The sequence below is a fragment of the Macaca fascicularis genome, chromosome 8 (assembly GCF_037993035.2).
Source record: "Macaca fascicularis isolate 582-1 chromosome 8, T2T-MFA8v1.1".
Classification (NCBI taxonomy): domain Eukaryota; kingdom Metazoa; phylum Chordata; class Mammalia; order Primates; family Cercopithecidae; genus Macaca; species Macaca fascicularis.
Genome location: NC_088382.1, coordinates 68,408,210 through 68,433,289, shown reverse-complemented (window position 1 = coordinate 68,433,289; position 25,080 = coordinate 68,408,210). Strand labels below are relative to the sequence as shown.

General features: G+C 39.4%; 1 protein-coding gene and 1 pseudogene across 4 annotated transcripts in view; one reads left to right on the top strand and one right to left on the bottom strand.

Annotated features, from left to right (window-relative positions):
* UBXN2B (UBX domain protein 2B) overlaps positions 1–25,080 on the bottom strand; it is a 40,082-nt gene that overhangs the window by 4,313 nt on the left and 10,689 nt on the right. Inside the window, exons 3-8 of one of the 4 annotated variants that reach the window (XR_010577299.1) lie at positions 16,591–16,741; positions 14,050–14,133; positions 12,806–12,915; positions 12,365–12,455; positions 7,564–7,701; positions 1,068–1,229 (exon numbers count right to left, since the gene is read on the bottom strand). Coding sequence is in view for 3 of the 4 variants with exons in the window: in XM_005563369.4 (XP_005563426.1) it covers positions 1,068–1,229; positions 7,564–7,701; positions 12,806–12,915; positions 14,050–14,133; positions 16,591–16,741 (645 nt within the window). In the remaining variant the exon portion in view is untranslated. Of the gene's footprint in view, positions 1–1,067; positions 1,230–7,563; positions 7,702–11,712; positions 11,901–12,364; positions 12,456–12,805; positions 12,916–14,049; positions 14,134–16,590; positions 16,742–25,080 lie in introns of those variants that run through there. The other 3 variants (XM_005563369.4, XM_045398291.3, XM_073998835.1) reach the window with 3 other exon arrangements.
* Positions 20,235–22,576, top strand: LOC102131707 (tyrosine-protein phosphatase non-receptor type 11-like; annotated as a pseudogene).

Genomic DNA, 25,080 nt, shown 5'->3' with positions numbered 1-25,080 from the left:
TCCTGTAAAATGGAAACAATCTTCAGGTAAGTTATGCATAAAGTAAGTGTACTAATGTTATTTTAAAAGTGCAGGTCCGGCTGGGCACGATGGCTCACACCTGTAATTCCAGCACTTTGGGAGGATGAGGTGGGTGGATCACTTGAGACCAGGAGTTCAAGACTAGCCTGGCTAACATGGTGAAAACCCCGTCTCTACTAAAACTAGAAAAAATTAGCTGGGCATGGTGGTGGCTGCCTGTAATCCCAGCTACTCAGGAGGCTGAAGTATGAGAATTGCTTGACTCTGGAAGGCGGAGTTTGTAGTGCACTGAGATCCCACCACTGCACTCTGGGGAGACAGAGTAAGACTCTGCCTCCAAAAAAAAAAAGTACAGGTCCTACTTTTTTCAGAGTATAAAATATGTTAGCAGCATAGGACCTGAAAAAGGTAACTATGATTGGCCTGTGGCAAGGTGAGTTTAAAACTATGAAATGTGTTGTCGTAGGAATAATTTTAAAAAATTACTCTCACATAAACACAGTAATTCAACCGAAATCATAAATATACCTCGTAGGGTCTTACTTCAATGGACAAATCAAATGTTGATGTATAAATCAATATTAAAGAAAAATTTAAAACTATCTGAAGTTCTTGAAAATAGTACAATTAAACTTGATTTACAATATACATTTATATTATGTATTTGCTATACAGAAAATCCCAATCAAAATTATCACAAATTTTTAAATGAATAAAGTCCCCAAAGGTTTTACTATGTTAAATTAAATCTGACTCTACTTCATATAGTTTTAATAACAACGTAAAACTGTAGCTCTTATTTTTGTATGATATCTGATATCACATTAGTATTTGGATAGTTTATAGAGACTGTTTAAATACCATATATTTCATTTCTTATACACAGCTATTGTCCTTTTAAGAATGTTTCTTCTGTCGAAAAGTTACTTCAAAAGTAAACCTAAAGAATATCATATTCTTCATTACTCATGTCACATACAGTTTACTTAGATAAGCAACCCAGCGTATAGAACAGCAAACAGGACACTGGTGGTAAAGAAGCTTACCTGTGTGTACTATTGAATCTTTGTATCAAACGACTCCCATCTGCTAACCTGATTTGAATTTTTGTTGTTGGCACTGAATCATCAATAAGAACAACTGCATTAAGTATTGATTTATCCTCCTCTTCTGGAGAGGAAGGTGTACTGACTATTTCAGGTGTAAGACTAAAAAAGAAGAATCAAAGAATTAGAACACAAATCTGAGTATGTAAAATATGACAAACTGAAGAAAGCAGATAAACACTTAGAACATGGCTTCATTTGAGTCTCCTATACTTCTTTCAACCTCTTTCATTATGTTAAAGTTATTTTGGATCCTATGATTCCTATTTGGTTTACCTAATCTCTCTTAAAAGCCTAACTTTGTATCCTTTCCTCATTTAACTGTTTGCAATTTCATCACATTTAGCAAACCAGTTTTATTTAGAAACATAAGCAACTCTGAGTTAGTGTCAAAGAATGACTAAGAGCAGACAGACATGGTTTCACATCCCAGCTACGTCAATTGTGTGAAGTTGAGTAAGTACATCAATCATTTTGAATCCAGTTCTATCATTTATAAAATGAGGGAATAATACTATGTTATGAAGGTATATTATACCAGTAAGTCCTTAATATTGTGCCTAGAACACAGTGTTTCAATAGGTGCCAGCTATTGTGTACATACTATCAGCACTAAATTCACTTAATTTAAACTTGGCTAATATTACTTAAAAACATCTGATTCAAGCACTGCTTTGCAAAACAGAAATAACTTCTAAGTACTAGTGAGGAATAAAATGTTATTACATGACAATAAATTCGTAATGAAGCTTGACAGAACATCTTACCATTTGAACTTGGTTACTAGTGACCCTAGCATTGCTGTCTTAGCCCTCCTAACATGAGCAGGATGATCAGCCAGTATATACCAAAAGTGAATGTCAAAAATAGAGGAGTGCTCTTTTGGTTAAATAATTAAAAGAAATTTAGCCCAATTTTCTCAGTCATCTTAAGGGATTTTTGATAACCTTCAAGTTTTTTCTCTTGAACACTGAGATTTAGATGGTTTCCTATAAATTATTTTCTTCTGGAAGAAAGACACACATGTATCTAATTATTACTAGTATAAAAGTTCTATGAGCATTTGGGCTTTAGTCCAATCTAAATCATCATGACTCTTACTCCCATTCAAAAAGTTTCTCTTTCAAGAGTACACAGTAAAGTGATAAAATTATCTGGTACTAACTGCTGACACTTTCTTTAGCTATTTCCTGATGATAATTTTAGAACTGATTTGAGGATACATAAAAATATACAAAAGGTTAAAATTATGACTTACAATAAATGATCAGATATTAAGGAATTTCTTTTTAATTTGGAATTGAGGGCCAAGAGTCCAGTGTTCCTTACACGAGGGGGATGAAAATACAAGAGAAAAGACACGAGACACTGAATGCAAAGGACCTCTTTACCTCTGCCACACTGATAACCAGGTATACACATTATCATCGTCACTACCACCATTACCACATCTGCCACATACATTGTTTCATTTACATCAGCCTGGAAAGCAGTGTTAACAGCATGGTTCCCGGAGCTGGATTACCTGGTTTCAGTCCCAACTCTGCACTTATTCTGTGACACCAGGCAAGTCACTTACCCTTATTGTGCCTGACAGACAACAGCAGCAGTGTTGTAAAGATGAAGTTAATGAGGACACATAAGCACTTCAAATGGTGCTTTTATATAGTCGGCACTACTAAAAGTTGGCTATTAGCATTATAATTATCCTAACAACTCTGGGGAAAAAAAAAAGTTACCCCCAATATTCCTATTGGTAAGGGAGAGAGTTGAGGTTTATCTTGGGCTCTTTCCACACATCAGGTTGCCTCCCTGTTGTTTTCGTAATCTACTGCTTTCTGTTTAAGGCAGATTCTGACCAGGTGTGCTTTTTCTCAAAACAGAAAATACAGGATGGGGAAGCTAGGTAAGAAAATGTGTGTATGTCACAATGAAACTATTGTATATGGAATAACAACATTTGAGAACTGGAACGGATGGACTTTCAACATAATTTAGGCCAACCATATCATTTCATCCAAGAGAAACTGAGTCACAGAGAGACTAAAAGATATGTTCAGAACTACACAGATAGATAGCTGGACAAGCTGGTAGTGTGGTATTAAAAAATCAGCCTAAAAAGTAATGTTATTTTACTTTATTTTTCTGAGATGCAGTGTTGCTAGGTTGCCCAGGCTGGAGTGCAGTTGTGTGATCTCAGCTCACTGCAACCTCTGCCTCCTGAGTTCCAAGTGATTCTCCTGTCTCAGCCTCCCAAGTAGCTGGGAGTGATTAAAGGTGCCTGTCACCACATGTGGCCTTTTTTTTCTTTTTCTTTTTTTGTATTTTTAGTAGAGATGGGGTTTTGCCATGTTGGCCAGGCTGGTCTTGAATTCCTGATCTCAAGTCATCTGCCCGCCTCGGCATCCCAAAATGCTGGGATTACAGGTGTGAGCCACTGTGCCCAGGCGAGTTATGTTAATTCTAATATTTAGCTGTCAAAATCACATCTGTTTGCTATTTAAAACTTTCTCTGTATCATTCAATTGATCAAGCCATAGTAAAACTTTTACATTAAAAAGAAATTTTTTTTTTTTTTTTTGAGATGGAGTCTCGCTCTGTCGCCCAGGCTGGAGTACAGTGGCCGGATCTCAGCTCACTGCAAGCTCCGCCTCCCGGGTTCACGCCATTCTCCTGCCTCAGCCTCCCGAGTAGCTGAGACTACAGGCGCCCGCCACCTCGCCCGGCTAGCTTTTTGTATTTTTTAGTAGAGACGGGGTTTCACCCTGTTAGCCAGGATGGTCTCGATCTCCTGACCTCATGATCCACCCGTCTCGGCCTCCCAAAGTGCTGGGATTACAGGCTTGAGCCACCGTGCCCGGCCAGAAAATTTTTTAAGAAAGAAAAGAGAAATTAATTGGTACAACAAGGTTTCCAGGCAAATGGCAGGAAAGGATGTAGGTTGTAATTCCCTGAGACAGGAGGAGAAACACCCTCTTCTTTAAACTTATGGCGGGAGAGGAGAATGGAAATGATCATTAATAAGCTTGAAGGCTGGAGGGGAACACGATAAGAATGTGAATTCCTGTCAGGTTCTATTTTCTCAGTGAAGCTGGAGGCAAAGAGATTTGCTGAGAGTGAGCGGCAGGGGTCAAGGAGGGGGTTTAGGAAAGCAGCTCAGGCCTGTGAGACTGGCGAGGTACAGCACTGCCTGCTCAGCACAGCTGAGACTGTCCCCAGAAGTACTGAGCCGCACTGGCTGACGACCCAGTCAGGCTTCAGTCAGGCCACAGCTGTTGAAGAGCTGGGATAAGGAAAGGCTTTGAAGTTTTAGAGAAGAGAGCCCTCAGGGTCTAGGGCCCCAGATGAAGACAAATCTCAGGTGAGTGAGAGTGTTAAGCAAAATCTTTTGAAGAGAACAGTAGGACAAACAGGCAGTGACTGTTGTGCAGAGAGATCAGCTTTAAATCATGATTTTTATCATTATACGCGCCAGCTCAAAAGCCTACCAAGAATGCCTGCTTGCTAGTCCTCCCTATTAAAAATGACTCCGTGATTTTGTAGGTCTTTTACTTGTTAGGCACTACTCTAGCTCACCAAGCTAATTTTTATTCAATAACACAGTTTGTTCTGCAATTGCAAATTTGCAGTTTTACACCTATGGTTTGCCTTCTTCTATTATGTGAGGGTACTATGTAATATTTTTACAGCATTTTGGTTTCCACCATAATTGTATATCACATAAAAAGATCTAGTTTCCATCTATGTAACATTCTGTGTGTAATCAGACTGCCATCTATGGAAGACAATAGATTATTTTCATTTCTGTTTTACTTGCTTCTTTTTATTTCCTGCTCGGTAAATAATTGTCTTGAACTCTTGAGAACCAAGCCATTTTAGAAAGTTACTTTCTAAATGAAGGTTAATTATTGAACTTTTAATATCTTTCTTAATGTAAATTTTTAATATAAAATGTTCTATGTAATTCTTCACTTTAGAATACATTTGCTTATTCGACATTTGGGTTTGTGTACACACAGGCTCACATCATCATGCTATCTCCTTCTATTAGAAGCTGAAAATTCTAAAGATTACATCTCTCAGACTCTCTGGCAGCTAGGATTTCATGATTCTACCCTTCCACCAGGCAAACAAACATATACTTGTTTGGTGGAAGTAAGCACTGCAAAGTCGAAAGTCTGTAGCTCTTCTGGTAACTAAGGTGGTAGAAGCATTTATTTCTTCTATGATGGAATGTTCTAGTATCTAGTCCCTAGTTCCATGGGCACTGAGCACCTGACTGGGGGACATAGGTGTTGTCTCTGGAACACTCTTCTATGGTGTTTGTTTCTCCTGGCTAAGGAAAGCTTGGTTTGCTTGTCTCTTCTATAAACTACACAAGATCCTCTAAGAAACCTATTACTACTGGCAAGTAGATTCTGTTTTCCATAATCAAAATCTTGATCAATATGGCTAGTAAATTAACATGGCATTATTACCACTGATCTCTGTCACTTTCTTCCATCAGTTTCTCCTTTGTTTTCTGTTATTTTCTCTATTTGCTTTATAAGGAAAATGACTGGCCTTTGTGAGATACTATCATCAGATAATATTCTTATTTTCATGAGTTTAATAATCACTGACTCTTCTCAGTTGCCTTCCCTTTATGCTACCTTCTTCAATTCCAAGTCTAGATTTACTGTAGGTCTACCAACAAGGATGTGCAGTCTAACATTAATTCTTGGTCATACATTTAAATAACAGAGAAGGAATATGTATATAGCAAAGAGATGTCTAGGCATTTTATCCGCATTCTAATTAAAAATCATAATCTCAATAAATATCAAATAAAAATGTGAAGTGCTAGAAAATTAAAAAGTATATATATATATATATATATGTTGATCACAACAAGAGGAGTAAAAACATAGTATTATACAATTCGAGAGAAGCCTGGCCAGAAGCCTGTAACCCAGGCACTTTGGCAGGCCAAAGCAGAAGAACAGCTTGAGGCCAGGACTTCAAGACCAGCCTGGGCAAATTGTAAGACACGTGTCTCTACAAAACCTAGAAATGAAAAAAAATTAGCTGGGCTCAGCAGTGCCTGTAGTCCCAGCTAGTCAGGAGAGTGGGGTAGGAAGCTTGCTTGAGCCCAGGAGGTCAAGTCTGCAGTGAACTATGACTGCACCACTGTACTCCAGTCTGGGCAACAGAGCAAGACCCCATCTCAAAAAAAAAAAAAAAAGAAAGAGAAGCCTGACATGTGTTGGTAGGAAAGAGAGATGAGGGAGAAAATTTCCAAGTAAACTTGTGAATGAAAATTGAAGAGTTTGTGTCCCAAGAAAAACAGGTCAACATAAATTCCTGTATTTCCACTATGTCCCCAGCACCAGTCTCTATCAGAAGAGAATACAGAAAGGGAGACTAGAGATAGCAAAGTATAAAGAAGCAATACTGAATTCTTTCCTATCTTGAAATATGAGGGGAGAACAGACAACTAGTGTGTACCAGGCAAACTGAAGGGGGCTTGGAAGGGAAGGAAATCACATGAAGAGAAGCAAAGGATGTACCAAAGCATACACCAGAAACATCACCAATGCGGCAATTCCACATCACCTGCAATAATGTGTGGACAAGTAGAGGGTAACTTTTACCAACATATTTTACAATTTCTAAGATTACATTAAGCCATGGCTTAAAGGAAACCACTCATACATTCTGCCATGTGCATTGGTTTTTAAATTGTGCTCTTCAGTGCTAAGGTTCTTCGGAAATGTCTCAGACACAATGCCTTCCTTCACCAACAATCAGAGGAGCTCAGATTTTACATACTTGGCTTCCATGACTTGAAAAAAGAGTTTGGCTGTTTAAAAACTATTGAAAATCACAAAGCTAAGCACACTGCTCCTGCTGCAAAAGCTTGGTCATTACTGATGGCAGACATGCATGCTTAAGTTGTGATGTAAGGTATCCATTATTTTATCTCATCAACAACCCTTTACAATTCTCTCCTTTGAAACCAGGTAATCTGAAAGAGGCATACAATATAGTGGTAAAAAGCACAAACTCTGAAGTCAGAGTGCCTGGGTTTGAATCCCACAAACTAGTCATTTCTTAGCTCAATAATCTTGGGCAAATTGTTGCATCTACAAAATGAAGTAATAACAGTATCTACATCAAAGAGCTGTTGTAAAGATTAACTAACACATGTATAGGGCTTAGAGGACCAGGAACATGGTAACTGCAATCTAAGTATTAATATTAATTATAGTATTAATATCACAATTAATATCATAATGATATAATGGTATAATAATATAACACTATTAACAGATTTATATATCTAATGTGCATGGTTCATATTTTTGCTTTTACTTCATAGGTCATTTGCTTTTCTTATTCTCAAAGAAAAATTCATGTTCAACAAAGGTGTTTTTCTCATTTTAGGATTTTTTACCTTCCAAGTTTTTGCCCTTCTCCACTAAAAGCCTTGAACCTCAATCTAGGTTTTATGTATTCTTGATCTTGATGATCCTCCATATCCAAATTCACTTGGCCACCATGAACAAGGCGCTGAAGCTCCAGAGGAATCTCTCTTTTAAAAAGGGGGAAAAAAGTTATCATTAAGTTTTTCAAGAATTAAATTACACTGTTGAGATTACTGTAATTATTTCATGAGCTATACTGGAAAACAGAAATTTTTGCTTAAATTATAACACAAAAATTTCCATGATGACTGATTAGTCCTTGTAGATCTTTTTAAAAGTCACTTCATATTACTCCTTACTGGTTCTCAACACAGGGATGCTTTGGTAGTCACAATTATCTTGGAGAGCTTCTGGCATTCAGAAAGTTAAATTTTAAGACAGCAATATATATGTAAATCAGCACCAGAAAATTCCTATGAAGATAAAAAGGTAATGTGGATATTTATTAATAAACTCCTTGGAGAAAGTTCTGAAAATTGATATGGGTGTTTTTGTTTGTTGGGTGTATTAGTCCATTTGCATTGCTATAAAGAAATACCCGAGGCTGGGTAATTTATAAAGCAAAGAGGTTTACTTTGGCTCATGGTTCTGCAGGCTGTAAAAGAAACATAGTACCAGAATCTGCTTCTGGTGAGACCTCGGGAAACTTACAATCACAGTGGAAGGCAAAAGGGCACCCAGCATATCACACGGCAAGAGCAGAAGCAAGAGAGAGACGGAGGTTCCCGGCTATTAACCAGCTCTTGAGTGAACTACCGGGGTGAAAACTCATTACCATGGGGATGGCAGCAAGCCATTCATGAGGGATCTGCCTTCATGACCCAAAATCTCCCACCAGCCCCACCTCAAGAGTGGAGGTCACACTTCAACATGAGATTTGGAGGGGACAAAACATCCAAACCATATAATTACACCACTGGCCCCCCAAATTTCACGTCCTTCTCACATCACAAAATACAATCATCCCTTCTCAATAGTCCCCCAAAGTCTTAACTCGTTCCAGCATTAACTCAAAAGTCCAAAATCTCATCTGAGATTTAAGCCATGTTCTTTCTACCTACAATCCTGTAAGATAAAAAATAACCCATTTACTTCTACTATAGAATGGTGGTATAGGCATTGGCTAAACATTCCCATTCCAAAAGAGAGATCTGCCAAAAGAAAGAGGCAACAGGCCCCATACAAGTCTGAAACCTGGCAAGGCAGACATTAAATCTTAAAGCTCCAAAATAATCCTTGACTCCATGTCCCACATACAGGGAATATTGGTGCAAGAGGTGGGTTTCCAAGGCTTTGGGCAGCTCTGGCCCTGTGGCTTCTCTCATGGGTTGGAGGTGAGTACCTGTGGCGTTTCCAGGCTCAGGCTGCTGGTGGCTCCACCATTCTTGGGTCTGGAGAGTGGCACCTCCCTTCCAACAGTTCCACTAGGCAGTGTGCCAGTGGGGACTCTGTCTGGGGGCTAAAACCTCACATTTCCCTTTGGCATGGACCTCTGAAATCTAGGTGCAGCCTCCCATGCCTCTTTCACTTGTGCATTCTGTGTGCCTGTAGGCTTAACCCCATGTGGAAGCCACCAAGGCTTACAGTAGTGGCTTGTGCCCTTCAGAGTGAGTGGAGGCCCAAGCTATACCTGGGGCTTTTTGAGCTGCGGCCGCTGGGATAACGGGAACAGTGTCCAGAGGCTGCACAGGGCAGCTGGGCCCTGGGTTTGTCCTCCAAAAACTACTTTTCTCCTAGGACCCTGGGCCTGTGATGGGGGATGAGGGGGTTGCCTTAAAGGTCTCTGAAATGCCTTCAAGGCTTTCTTCCCATCATGTTGGTTAGTAGCACTAAGCTAGGCTCTCTTCTATTTATGCAAATCTCTCTATCAAGTGGTTGCTCCACAGCCTGCTTGTATTCTTCTCCTGAAAACACTTTTTCCTTCTCTACTACATAGCCAGGGTGGGAATTTTCCAAACTTCAACTGGCTCTGCTTCTCTTTTAAATACGAGTTTCAACTTTAAGCCATTTATTTGCTCCTATGTCTGACCATAGGTTGTTAGAAGCTGCCAAAAAGCCTCTTGAATGTTCTGCTGCTTAGAAATTTCTTCCACCAGGGCTGGGCATGGTGGCTCACGCCTGTAATCCCAGCACTTTGGGAGGCCAAGGCAGGTGGATCACAAGGTCAGGAGTTCAAGATCAGCCTGGCCAAGATGGTGAAACCCATCTCTACTAAATACAAAAATTAGCCAGGTGTGGTGGCGAGCACCTGTAATTCCAGCTACTTGGGAGGCTGAGGCAGTAGAATTGCTTGAACCTGGGAGGTGGAGCTTGCAGTGAGCCGTGATCGCGCCACTGCACTCCCGCCTGGGTGACAGAGCATGACTTGTCTCAAAAAGAAAAGAAAAAGAAAAGAAAACAGAGAAATTTCTTCCACCAGATACCCTAGATCATTGCTCTTAAGTTTAACCTTCCACAAAGCCTTAGGGTATGGACACAATGCAGACAAATCCTTTGCTAGGGTGTAACAAAGCTGACCTTTACTCCAGTTCCCAATACCCTCCTCATTTCTATCTGAGAACTCATCAGGCCTTCACTATCTATATTTCTATCAGTACTTTAGTCACAACCACTTGAGAGGTCTCTAAGAAGTACCAAATTTTCCTTTGTCTTCCTGTCTTCTTCAAGGACATCCAAACTCTTCCAACTACTGCCTATTAACCAGTTCCAAAGATGCTTCCACATCTTCAGGTATTTTTAGAGCAATGCCCTACTCCTTGGTACCAATGTTCTGTATTAGTCTGTTTGCACTGCTATGAAGGAATACTCGAGGCTGGGTAATTTATAAAGCAAAAAGGTTTATTTTGGCTCACGGTTCTGCAGGCTGTATAAGTAGCATGGTACCAGATTCTGCTGCTGGTGAAGCCTCAGGGAACTTACAATTGTGGTAGAAGGCAAAGGGGGATCTGGTGTATGACACAGCAAGAGTGGAAGCAAGAGAGAAAGGGAGGTTCCAGGCTCTTTTAAACAATCAGGTCTCACTTGAACTGCCAGAACAAGAACTCATTCATTACCATGGGGATGGCACCAAGCCATTTGTGAGGGATCCACCCCATGATCCAAACACCTCCCACAGGCCCACCCCCAACATTGGAGGTCACATTTCAACATGATTTGGGGAGGACAAAACATCTAAACCATCTAAACATCATGGGGTGATCTGAGAACACTGCTGTCATTCAGTGTCAAGGTAGGGGATGTCAGATGCACTGCAACAGGGGATCTGTCTTATGTGAGAAAGACTCGTCTTGGGTTCCAAAGAATCATGATGTGCCCTCCAGGGAGTCACGTGGATAATACTGTCTGATCCTAAAACCTAAGTCTATCTCATATACAAGCAAAACACATTTTTTAGGCTACTGTATTAATATGCTTTGAAATCTTCAGGAATGTACAACCATGTAAAGTGAGGGAACACTGTACTTTGTTTTGTGTGGACCTTTACCGAGTCCTTGAACGCAAGCTACTTGCAGTAATTAAGCTGACAACCTCATATACTTCATTTTTCTGTTTTTATACCTGTCACATTTACATGGGAAGTGCTAGACTGCATAGAGGTACAAACTAACTGTTTCTTATGTGTGCTGTGCGGTCATATCGGGGCATTTATATATTAAAACATGTATCATTTTATAATAAATTATTTCTTCAATGTATTTAAGGTAGAATATTAATTTCTTTTGGAAAATCATGTACATAGATTATATTACCTATGAGTTCTTTGAGGATAGTGTAGATGGTTTTACAAAATATTTCTTATAAAAAGGAGACAACGGGTCTTACATAGCTGAGAACCACTACCTGACATTACTCATTTTCTTTAAGGAGTCTTTTCTAAAACTCTTCTTGATCATAATTTATATCTGCAGATATGGTGTGGCTCAAATTTTAAAATTCTTTTAATACACCACATTTGTTTAAACATTAGCCTACAAAGTTTATGGTTTATTTTCATTTAACAATAAATTAGTTTTTATTTAATAGCACATTCATTCTCAATATGTTGTTTCCACTATCTTGAAATTAGTATCAATTTCTATAATTATGTTGGTCTTCACGTAGCCAATGAAAACTTCCCCCACTTAGTTGCTTGCAGCTCTTCCCAGTGATTCTGCAGGTTTTCAAGTCCACAGCACTGACTTAAACCATTATATCCTGTATTTGCCACCCCCATATAGCGCCTCCTAGGACAGTTTCCCACCTTTTCCAATGACTTCAGCATACTTCTTACGGCATTTGTTGCCTTTGCTTGGTATCCTGACAGTATCTGTATAAAATTTAAATTCAAAATTCATGCTAATTAGTCTTCTAAAACACCTTTCCTTTGGAGTTCCTCTACTACTTCAACTCCAGTGAATTTAACCTCCACTCCATGTCAGCCACTCATCCTGGACATATTTCAACATTTGGAAATGCTCCACGTGCTATTCCTTTATGGAGTATAACCCTGTATATATAACTCCGGTTATATACAGTATAACTCTGATCCTTTCCTACGACTTAATTTCCCAGTTTATGCTCAACTTTATGTCTTTAGTTGTATATCTACTTAGAAAAAAACCCCACTTTCAGCTAGTTTAATCATAACACAGAAAAGCTTTTATTATCATAGCAAAATCACTTGATTCCTCATCCTTTAGCAAGAAGAGTTGGTAAGTTACAATATTCTTTGGATGGGTCAGAGCACTGAATATCTGAGTTTACTTTTACAAATTGTAACTTCAAACTAACCTTTTGAAATCTTCTGCCAGCAGTAATGCCACATTAAAAGATTTCTAACATAAGTTGCTGAATTTCAGGCATACATGCAATGAGAGTCACCCTGTCAACAGTAAGCAGGACAGTGGCTTAGTGGGTGGGTAGCTACATACTAATTAATTCACTGATTATCACATTAAGATGTTTCTTCTTGGAGCTGGGTTCATAGTTTCATCACATTTTAAAATGGGCCAATGTCCAATGCCCCTGGCCCACAAAGTTAAGAACCAGTGACTTACAGATAGCAGTATATCCTTTATAAAACTTAAGAATACCTATACCCCCAGCAACCACTTATTTAATATATTCCAGGAACTACTTCTTGAAAACCTGTAGTGCACTAATAATTAGTAGTCTGTTAAGAAAGTAAGTCCCACTCTACATAACAAATAGAATACAAATAATACATCTTACCCTCTCTTAACAGACTCCAGAAATTGAGCATTTGTTGGTTCATTGTAAGGTCTCAATTCTCCATCATCTAAACTGAAACCATTGCTCCACAGTTTAAGCAAAATCTGAACCTTTTGGGCATAGGAAAAAAAAAAAAAAAATATATATATATATTTTCACATATATATATAAGAATACATCTCCCCCCAAACAATTTTAAGTTCCAAATGTGATATCGCAAAATGTATTTACTTAATTTAAAATAGGGAGTTATTTCCATTATTCATAGTGAAAGACATTAATGAAACCACATGCATTTGTTTAGCTAGTTTGCATTCAGTTTAACAAATTGACAATGGTTGCAAATACCAAAGGTCCCACAGTTGGACCCTGGCCTTGAAGTACTATGGGTGGATGGTTCACTAGAAAATGAAAGCAATGAGAAGAGCTGCACCCCACGATTCCCACCATTTGCCTTCATCTGCACCCATACTCTTCTTTACTACAGAGCTTAAATATCCATGACAAGGGGAACAGAATTTCCAGTGACCTTCCAAGAAACTGTAAATGTCTACAATAAAATTAAAACTCCAAAATTTCAAAAGGCCACAGAAACAAAGAATGACTTTAGGTGTTCTACATTTATACCTCACCTCATTTTAGATTATGAGAATATGTCATTTATAATAATAACTATGTATTTGTTCATTTTTCTTTTTTTAATTGATTTTTTATTTTAAAGAGCCAAGGTCTCACTATGTTGCCCAGGGTGGTCTTGAACTCCTGGGTTCAAGCAACCTGCTCCCCTCAGTCTCCCAAAGTGCTAGGATTATAGGCGTGAGCCACTGTGCCTGGCCCAAGTTCATTTTTTTAAACACTTTTTTTTTCTTTATTTTTGAAAGAGATAGGGTCTGGCTATGTTTTCCGGGCTGGCCTTGAACTTCTGGGCTCAAGTGATCCTCCTACCTCAGCCTCTGGAGTAGTTGGGACTCCAGATGCACGTCATCACGCCTGGCTGCAAATTCATTTGGACAATGAATCACATATTCTTTCAACAAATAGTTACATATCTCTAAGTGCAAGGCATAATTGTGATACAAAACATAAAAATCAGACTGAAACTCACACATCATTGGTCCTTTTAACCCCTGTTTTAAAAAGTAACAAAAATATTATATTTTTATTATCAACTCTTAATTTTAAAACCAAGTTTTAGTAACTAGAAGCAACTATTTATACTTTTTCATTTTGATTATTGTACCTACATCTTGCAGCTGATTTTCTCCATAGATATATTCAGACCGCTTACAAAAGGAATTACCCAATCTGTATCCTCCACCTGTAAATGACTAAAATACACAGCAAATGAGTTAAAATTCACAAAGGATTATTCAGCAAAAAGTTATTATGTGATATATATTTTAAAGCTACATGAATTCTAATTAGCCAAAGTGGCTCATATTGGGGAACCTTCAAGAACCAAAACTGCCATAAGACTTGACTAAAAGATAATTTCAAACCATTGACGAATAATGAAATGAAAACCAAAATTTAAGTTTCATTAGAGCAGTGGTTCTTAACAATGGATGTCAAAATGATCATAGAAGCTTTTTTAAAAGACACGTTTCTAGGCGTATCCCAAATCTATTGAACCATAATACCTGAAGCCATCAGATAGTTTAGATAACCTCCCCAAATGATTTTGAAGGAGAAATTCCAGGATGAGAAATGCTACTTACAAGAATGTATGAAATTATACCACAAAAGACACATAACTGTTGGTCTTTAGTATATCAATATTGTGTCAGATGATAACAATTATAAAAGCTCATGCCGGTAATCCCAGCACTTTGGGAGGAGGAGGCAGGCGGATCCCAAGGTCAGGAAATGGAGACCATCCTGGCTAACACGGTGAAACCCCATCTCTACTAAAAACACAAAAAATTAGCCGGGCGTGGTGGCAGGCACCTGTAATCCCAGCTACTCCAGAGGCTGAGGCAGGAGAATGGCGTGAACCCGGGAGACGGAGCTTGCAGTGAGCGGAGATTGCGCCACCGCACTCCAGCCTGGGCAACAGAGCGAGACTCTGTCTAAAAAAGAAAAAAAAAAAAAAAAAAAAAAAGAAAGAAATTTAGAAAGGTACAAAAGCAATTCAATGAAGAAAGGAGTGCCTTTCAAGAATTGATGCTGGAGCAACTGGATATCCATAAGTAAAACAATAAACTCTGGTGTCAACCTCACACCTTATATAAAAAATTCAAATAGATCATAGCTTTAAATGTAAAGCTGTAACATTTTTCTAGATAACAAGGGAGAAAATATTTGGGACCTACAGTTAAGTGAAAAGTTCTTAGACAATACAGAAAAAGCATGATCCATAAAACAACAACAAAAAGGAATAAATTGGACTTTATCCAAGTTTATTTCCTTTGCTTAGTGAAAAACCCTGCTAAGAGGATAAAAATACAAATGACATTCTGAGAGAAAATATTTGCACACCATTTAACTGACAAAGAACCCATATCCATTAAAATATACAAAGAATTCTCAAAATTTGACAATAACAAAATAATCCAATTAGAGAATGGGAAAAATTAATGAAGAGATATTTCCTTGAAAAGAATAATACAGATAATGGCAAGGAAGCACATGAAGAGATGTTCATCCCTAGCCATTAGGAAAACGCAAATTAACATCCTTAGTTATTAGAGAAATCAAATAAAACCACAGTGTGTTATCACCACACACCCATCAAAATGGCTAAAATTAAAAATAGTGACAACACCAAATGCTGAAAAGGATGCAGCGAAGCTTGCTCTCTCATATATGTGGGAATACAAAATGGCACAACCACTCTGGAAAATAGTCTGGCTGTTTCTTAAACTAAACATACACTTAATGTATGACCTACCAATTGCACTTCTGAGCATTTATCCCAGAGAAATAAAACCACATGTAAGTAAAAAAACCTGTACCCAATTGCTCACAGCAGCTTTATTTGTAACAGTCAAAAGCTGGAAACTAAAATATCCCTCAATAAATGAATGGTTAAACTGTGGTATATCTAGAGCATAAAATGCTACTCAGGAAAAAGGAACAAAGTTGTGATATAAGCAATAACTCTGATAGATTTCAAGGGCATTATGCTGAGTGAAAAAAGCTATTCCAAAAGGTCACATACTGTATGACTCCATTTGTATGACATAGGAGTTTCACCATGTTGGCCACGCTGGTCTTGAACTGTGATCTGCCCATCTCGGCCTCCCAAAGTGCTAGGATTACAGGCATGAGCCACCACACCTGGCCAGTGTAACATTCTTAACATGATAAAATTATAGAGATGAAAACCCAATTGACCGGTATTGGCTAGAGGTTAGGGATGGTAGGAGAGATGGGGTGTGAGTGCAAATGGGTAGGCTATGAAGGAGAGCTTCAGTTGGGTGATTACACATGTGATAAAAGGACACAGACACAGAGAAATGCCAAATTCCTGGCTTTCATATTATACTATAATCATGTAAAATGTAACCGTTGGGGGAAACTAGGTGAAAGGTAGGTGAAACCTCCCTGTATTCTTTTTGCAAATGCCTGTGACTCTACTAATTATTTCGTAATTAAAAGGTAAATTAAAAAGTTGTTCAGAAATGTAAGAAATTGTCTCAACTTTCAATCATTAATAGAAATAATTTTATAAAAATGAAACAAATATTTAAAACAAATATACAATTAGAAAAACAATGTTTGTAAATAATATAAAAATGAAAGAGGAGGTAAAATACAGAAACAGTGTATTTAGTTTCACTGACCTTAGATTTATCATCACCTGAAGCTCTTGTGGCTTCATTCAGAGGGACAGCCCCATGTTCCCTTGCCTCTCTGAAAAGTTCATTCACAATTTTCCCAGTTGAAGGTCGAACTATATTTAATCCACTGTATTCATGTTCACTTGAGTAAAACCTTTAAACATTTTAGTTCATCAATAAAAACTTAGGATAACAGACATAAACTAAAGTAAAAAGCTACATAGTCTTATGAAAATAAAAGTATTTTATTTAAAAAGAGACATTCTTTTGACTTCTAAGAGAATATTTAATTTTTAAAATGGGATTAAGGAAAAGAATAGGAAATAGATCACATATTTTCTCACTGAGTTTGCAGAGATTGATTCTAAGGGCAAGTTCAGGCTCCAGTGTGATAACTGGCTTGCCTGCTGATCCCTCAGCCTTCTGTAACTGCTTATCACATACATCTCATTCACTAATTCAGCACTTCTGATGTAGAAGGGAAAGCAGTGTCAACAATCAAAAGATAGTCCCTTCTCCCTAAGAAGGCCACACTCAGTAGAGACCTAGTTAGTGACGAGATCTCTAGCTTTAGATAGCATAAACAGCTAATTCTAAACTAAAGGGTTATCTATAGAGGATTTATTTTTCAGAGATTTTTGGATTTAAAAGAGACCTACTCCCTTATAACCCCCTGTGTTTGTTAAAAGTAAATAATTTAGACTAATTTTTTGGCGACCAATTTCTACTTTGACTCCAACTTTATAAATGGTCCTAGGAAATATAAAAATTACCTTTACATAAGATTAATAACCTCCTTTCATCTTTCAAGATTTTTTCTATCAAGAATATCAGAAACTATAACCAATGAAGTATCAACATGGAGACTTCCAGGGTAAGAAGACAATCAAACATCATTTGTTAAAATACTTACAATTCTCCAATTCAGTCCTAAATTCACATTGAACTGACACACAGAACAAAACAACGGGGGGAAATTATATCTGCCTTGGAGACTAGGAATGGAATTCACCTTCAAGGCTTTCTCCTAAATTAGAATATATGCAAAACTGAATAAGATAGAGGAAAGAACAGACCAGCTCTCACTTTGCAGTAAAGGAAGGAAAAGATCCATCAGGATGGAGAACAAGAAGACACCAGGAGAACCCTACTCAACCCTACGAACTGCAGAAGGTGGAGGTGGGGCTTCATCCTGCCAGTGCTCTGGAGAAGTACACTGGGTCCAAATTTATCTAGAGCAGGAGCCTATGGAAGCCTTCCTCCCAAGCTTACACTCAAGGGTCCAGGGTAGCAAGCAAGGTTGAACACTGCCCTAGTTGGCTTTTAAGACAAGCCTTAGTGTTAGAAGCAAATTATTTTAGGTAGCTACGACAAACACAGAAAAGCAAAGCAAAGCAACGCTTCCTGCTGCAGCTGTCTGCTGCTGTAACACTCCTCCTCTCTCTGGAGTGCCCTGGAAACGAGGAACGGAAGTCACCTTCAAGGCTTTCCACATCTCTAATCTGGCAAAGTGAATAATCATTCCTTTTTATTTCAGTCTTAGTGAGAAAGACCTTACTGCAAAAATCAGTCATAGCAAATGATTTCCTATCTCCTTTATGGTTAATGGTTTTTATTATTTGAAATCTTTGCCTACTCTAAGGTCACAAAGATATTATATTTTCTTCCAGAAATTTTATTGTTTTAACTTTCCCATATGCAACTGACATTTGTAGGTGGTATAAGGTAGAGGGCAAGAACTGTTTTTCATCCATATAAATGTCCATTTGTCCCAGTACCACATAATGAAATTCTGTCCCTCACTGGTTTGCAGTGTCATAAATCAAGTTGCTATTTATGTGTGTCTATGATTCTGAGTTCTCTTATTTTGGTCCATGGTCTACTGTCAGTTCTTACTCTCTTAACTATTTCAGCTTTACAATAAGTCTTTGCATACAGCAGTGTAAGTCCTCAACTTTAATTCTTCTTGAATATTTGGGGCAACGATATTTATTGATTGCTGAAGTAATTCTCTATACTCATTCAAACTAACTTATTAAATATAAATGAAAAGGAATAAAAGATGCCTAGTACAGAACTGGCACTTAGCTGGGCCTTAAAAGGATTTAGGACATTAGGACTTAGATAAGCACAGAAGGGACAAAATTCTAGGAATGAAGAAGAACAGGTACATAGGAGGAAAAAATCAAAATGACCAGAGGAATCAGAAAAAGAACCAGAGTCTTTCATAGTTTACTTTGTATGCAATTATATCATTGCACATAATGAGCATTATTTTATTTATTTCCAATCTGTATACTTTTGTTTTTCTCATGTCATTGTGCTGACTAAAACCTCCACTACAAGTTGAATGAAAATGGTGATAGGGGTTACTCACTGATAATGTTCCCAACTTTAGAAGAGCTGGGCGGTTTCAATCTTTTTTAGCTCCTAATGATGACTACCCAAACCTTAAACATATTGACTGTGACTGGTGCCCATATTTCCCGTGCATTTACTCCCTGCGGTAAGATTTTTGCTCCCATTTTGCTACTGAATCTCAAGGTTTGCTACTGAATTCTCAAAGGTTCTGAGTTATCTTCTCATTGCCAAACACAAAAGACTTTCCTCAGTTATTACCCCACTTTCTGAAACATTTGATCCTTTTGAGCCTATCCTTCTTCTCCCTTCCGTTGTTTCATAGTTGAACCCTCTCCTGGACTTCCATCATACCAAAATTGCTTGTTTCTTTGCCCAATGGGATCCAACATCTCCTTCTCTATTTTACTGAATTTCTTCCTCCTCCTCTTACATAAATATGCCTATATCCTTGACTTCAATTCCCCTCTATTTAAGCTCATTTGATCATCAAAATATTTATCCACCGCCAAAGATAACCTTTTCTATACAGATGACTCTCAAATATATGCTTTTACTACTCACTTATGGTCCAGTGTTGAATTTAAAAGCACCTGCCAGATAGTTCTACTTTAATCAAGTTCATCTCCAAAACTGAAGCTATTTCTACACATAAGCCCTCCCATTAACAATTACACTTTTTCCTGTATCCCAAATTTAAAACATTTTTCTCTCTTTCCCATTGGCTTACTCCCTATATCCCATGTCATTACATTTCTATAATAAACACCTTGAAAATATCCTGCATTAATTTCACCCTTTTCTCTCCATTCCACTGACACTACCTCAATCCAAAATTTATTTATATATTTTTTGAGACAACATATGGCTCTACTGCCCAGGCTGGAGTGCAGTGGCGTGATCTTGGCTCACTACAACTTCCACCTCTTGGACTCAAGCTGTCCTGCCACCTCAGCCTCCAGAGTAGTTGGGACTACAGGTGTGCACCACCACGCCTGGCTATTTTTTGTAGAGACGAGGTTTAAGCCCTGTTGACCAGGCTGGTCTTGAACTCGTGAGCTCAAGCCATGTGCACTGCTTCAGCCTCCCTAAGTGCTGAGATGACAGGCGTGAGCCACCGTCCTTGGCCTTGAATCCAAAATTGTTTACCTCATTCCTTAGTTTACCTCAATTGTTTCTGTCTTGATTTCTTTCCCTCTTTATCCTGTTCTCCCATCATCATTAACTTTATATAGTATTGCCAGTCCTATTTTCCTAAATGAATAGTAACAGCTAACATTTATCAAGGGATGACTATGTGTTTAGTTAACCCTCCTAACAATGGTATTATTCCTGTTTTACAGGTAAGAAAACTAAGACTGAAGAAGTTTAAATAACTTGCCAATTGGCAAAACCTTATGAGAAGACAGAGAAAAAAAAAATTACAGGGAGGAGGAGCGAGTCAGCCCCGGGGGGCAACTGCAGTCTCCAGGATCCCCAGGCTTGGAGTGAGGTCTGTGCACAGCCGGCTGGCTCTGTCCCACGTCTGGTCCTGAGCGGGTCTCCCTCGGGCCAGCCTGATGTGACCGAGCCCAGCGGAGCCTGAGCAAGGAGTGGGTCCGTTACAGAGCCGGAGGGCAGGAGGAACACGATATCGCAAAGATGATTTCACTCAAATATCACTGGGGTGGAGGCAGAAAACCTACTGCTGACAAGAGGAGCTGATGGCAGTTTTTTGGCAAGGGCTAGTGAAAGTAACCCTGGAGACTACACACTTTCTGTTAGAAGAAATGGAGCTGTCACCCACATCAAGATTCAGAACACTGGGTCAGGCGCGTTGGTTCATGCCTGTAATCCCAGCACTTTGGGAGGCCAACGCGAGCGGATCACAAGGTCAGGAGATCAAGACCATCCTGGCTAACATGGTGAAATTCCATCTGTACTAAAAATACAAAAAATTATCTGGGCATGGTGGCAGGCGTCTGTAGTTCCAGCTACTCAGGAGGCTGAGGCAGGAGAATAGCATGAACCCAGGAGGCGGAGCTTACAGTGAGCTGAGATTGCGTCACTGCACTCCAGCCCGGGCGACAGAGCGAGACTCCATCTCAAAAATAAATAAATAAATAAACAAGTAAATAAAAAGATTCAGAACACCGGTGATTTCCATGACCTGTATGGAGGGGAGAAATTTGCCACTTTCGCTGAGTTGGTCCAGTATTACATAGAACATCACAGGCAATTAAAAGAGAAGAATGGAGATATTATTGAGCTTGAATATCCTCTGAACTGTGCAGATCCTACCTCTGAAAGGTGGTTTCATGGACACCTCTCTGAGAAAGAAGCAGAGAAATTATTAACTGAAAAAGGAAAACATGGTAGTTTTCTTGTATGAGAGAGCCAGAGCCACCTTGGAGATTTTGTTCTCTCTGTGCGCACCGGTGATGACAAAGGGGAGAGCAATAACAGCAAGACTAAAGTGACCCATGTTATGATCTGCTGTCAGGAACTGAAATACAACGTTGGTGGAGGACAATGGTTTGATTCCTTGACAGATGTTGTAGCCCCTTAACACGACTCGTATAAGTGCTGCCGAAATAGAAAGCAGAGTTTGAGAACTAAGCAAATTAGCTGAGACCACAGATAAAGTCAAACAAGGCTTTTGAGAAGAATTTGAGACACTACAACAACAGGAGTGCAAACTTCTCTACAGCTGAAAGAGGGTCAAAGGCAAGAAGACAAAAACAAAAACAGATATAAAAACATCCTGCCCTTTGATCATACCAGGATTGTCCTACACGATGGTGATCCCAATGAGCCTATTTCAGATGACATCAATGCAAATATCATCATGCCTGAATTTGAAACCAAGTGTAACAATTCAAAGCCCACAAAGAGTTACATTGCCACACAAGGCTGCCTGCAAAACACGGTGAACGACTTTTGGCAGACGGTGTTCCAAGAAAACTCCTGAGTGATTGTCATGATAATGAAAGAAGTGGAGAGAGGAAAGAGTAAATGTGTCAAATACTGGCCTGATGAGTATGCTCTAAAAGAATATGGCATCATGCGTGTTAGGAATGTCAAAGAAAGCGCCGCTCATGAATATATGCTAAGAGAACTTAAACTTTCAAAGGTTGGACAGGGGAATATGGAGAGAACGGTCTGGCAATACCACTTTCGGACCTGGGCAGACCACGGAGTGCCCATTGACCCCGGCAGCATGCTGGACTTCCTGGACGAGGTGCACCATAAGCGGGAGAGCATCATGGATGCAGGGCTGGTCGTGGTGTACTGCAGTGCTGGAATTGGCTGGACAGGGACATACATTGTGATTGATATTCTGATTGACATCATCAGAGAGAAAGGTGTTGACTGCGACACTGACGTTCCCAAAACCATCCAGATGGTGCGGTCTCAGAGGTCAGGGATGGTCCAGACAGAAGCATAGTACCGATTTATCTATATGGCAGTCCAGCATTATACTGAAACACTACAGCGCAGGATTGAAGAAGAGCAGAAAAGCAAGAAGAAAGGGCACGAATATACAAATATTAAGTATTCTTTAGCGGACCAGACGAATGGAGATCAGAGCCCCCTTCCGCCTTGTACTCCAATGCCACGCTGTGGAGAAACGAGAGAAGACAGCGCATGAAAGTCCATGAAAGAGAAGACAGTCCATGAAAACGTGGGCCTGATGCAACAGCAGAAGAGTTTCAGATGAGAAAACCTGCCAAAACTTCAACACAGAAATAGATGTGGACTTTCACCCTCTCCCTAAAAAGATCAAACTTTCACAAGAAAGTTTATGTGAAGACCGAATTTGGATTTGGAAAGCTTGCATTGTGGTTGACTACCTTTTGATAAGCAAAATTTGAAACCATTTAAAGATCACTGTATTTTAACTCAACGATACCTGCTTCCCAATTACTCATTTCCTCAGACAAGAAGAATCATCTCTACAATGTAGATAACATTTTATAGAATTTTGTTTTAGATTGAGGAAGCAGTTAAATTGTGTGCTATATTTTGCAGATTATGGGGATTCAAATTCTAGTAATAGGCTTTTTTTTTCTTTTTATAACCTTAACCAGTTTAATTTTTTTTTCCTCATTGTGGCGGATAAGATGAAATGATTTGGGAAAATTAAGTAACAATGTCCTAGAAAAGTGAGAACAATCTCATTTACCGTCATGCATCCAATAGTGGATAATTCATTTTGATGGCTTCTATTTTTGGTTAAGCCACTGCCTGAGACTGTCAGAAGTTGACTGGTCTACCTTTGCATTGGCATTAAAGAGTGATAGAAAAAGAATCACAGATATTTATGAATTAAGAGGTGTGGCTTTTTTTTTTCCCCCCCAGCCGATGACCAATTATAGTTAGGCTGTTGACTGAGAAAGTTGTGGTGGGAAAACGTTTGCTATATTTTCTTTGCATCTGAGTAACTGTCTTCTACTTAGGAAAAAGGTATCTATGAAAAACCAGTGTTTTTGGTTGTCAAATGTTGCTGACAAACTTACCCTAAAACTTTAGTGTCTTAAAAAAAAAAACCAACTCCCAGCCAGGCACAGTGGCTCACGCCTGTAATCCCAGCACTTTGGGAGGCTCAGGCGGGTGGATCACGAAGTCAGGAGATCGAGATCATCCTGGTAAACACAGTGAAACCCTGTCTCTACTAAAAGTACAAAAAATTAGCTGGGCGCTTGTAGTCCCAGCTACTCAGGAGGCTGAGGCAGGAGAATGGCATGAACCCAGGAGGCAGAGCTTGCAGCGAGCTGAGATCACGCCACTGCACTCTGGCCTGGGCGACAGTGTGAGACTCTGTGTCAAAAACAAAAAAAACTGCACCCCCAACTGTTTTCAATCTGAGTTGAGCTCAGCTGGGCTGTTCTCCTGCCAGCCTGCAGGTTGTCACTCATGTGGTCAGCAGGTTGGCGCAGAGACTGGGATGGCTGGGCTTCTCTCTCTGCCTGCAGTGCTGAGTCTCTCCTTCTTTGTGTAGTATCTTTCAGTGGCCTGGCTGGCAGGTAGCTAGACCTCTGACATGCAGCTCAGAGCTCCCAAGAACTCAAAAGCGGAAGTGGCCAGGCCTCCTGAAGACTGAAGTCCAGAATTGTCGCAGCTTCCCTTCTATTGCCCTCTATTGATGATAATGATGATGATGATTTTTTCTAATCAGAAGAGAGCTGGAGTATGCCCTCTACTTACTAAACAAGTCACGTGCCCAGCCCAGATTCAAAAAAAGAGTGTGAAGTGGAGGTGCAGTTAATTGGGGGGCCACTAGTCTAACAGACAGTCACAACCAGTGCCATGGAAAACCAAGGATATTAGCAAAAGTAGAAGTTGCTAGTGACCTTGGGAAGCCGAAGCTGCTTACAGTAGCTGAGACAAGCTGAAAGTCAGACTGAGAAATAAGGCTTCAAGAAGCTTCCTGAATGATTTCTGCCGATCCTGAGCCTATTTTTGGAACCAGCACTTGTAGAAACTGATCTTGTGAGGATGGATGTGTTTAGGGACACAGGGCTTTTGAGAGCAGCACCACCCACTGGGGCACCCCCAGACTTGGGAAATGTGACTCTTTCTTGATGCCACTGGTTTTTAGTCAGGCCACAGTGAGAAGGAACAGCCCTAACAGGCCTCCAGCAAGGTTGAAAGAACTCATTTTTGTTTTACCCAAACGGTAAGATTTGCTAATGTTCCACCTTAAGTGCCTTCTCCAAAGACATCCCTCTTTGCCTCATGTGTTGAATCATCATTCAGTGCGGCTATTTCAATGAAAACATCATTGGTTGACTTTTGTGACAGTAATGAAATGCTATGGCATCTTTGCCGTGAAGTTATAGTCTCCTTGGATTCTTCTGACTTTGGCTCCTGAAAGGAAGGCCCAGATCCAGCCTTGGTAGTAGTTCCTTTCTGAGGTCTCTCAGTCTCTTAAGACTCTGAGTTAGTTTGGCTGCTATTCTCACTGACAAAATGTATACCAGCCCCTACTCCCGCACCCCAATATTCACTGAACTTTGAATTGCTTCAGGACACAGGTGTGGCCTAAAGGTATTCCCTTATTAGGGAAATGTCATGACTGCTGTCTTCCAGTCAAACTTGTAAAGAAAAAGATTCCAGTTCAGTACCTGCAGCAAGAAGCTTGAATCCTGGTCT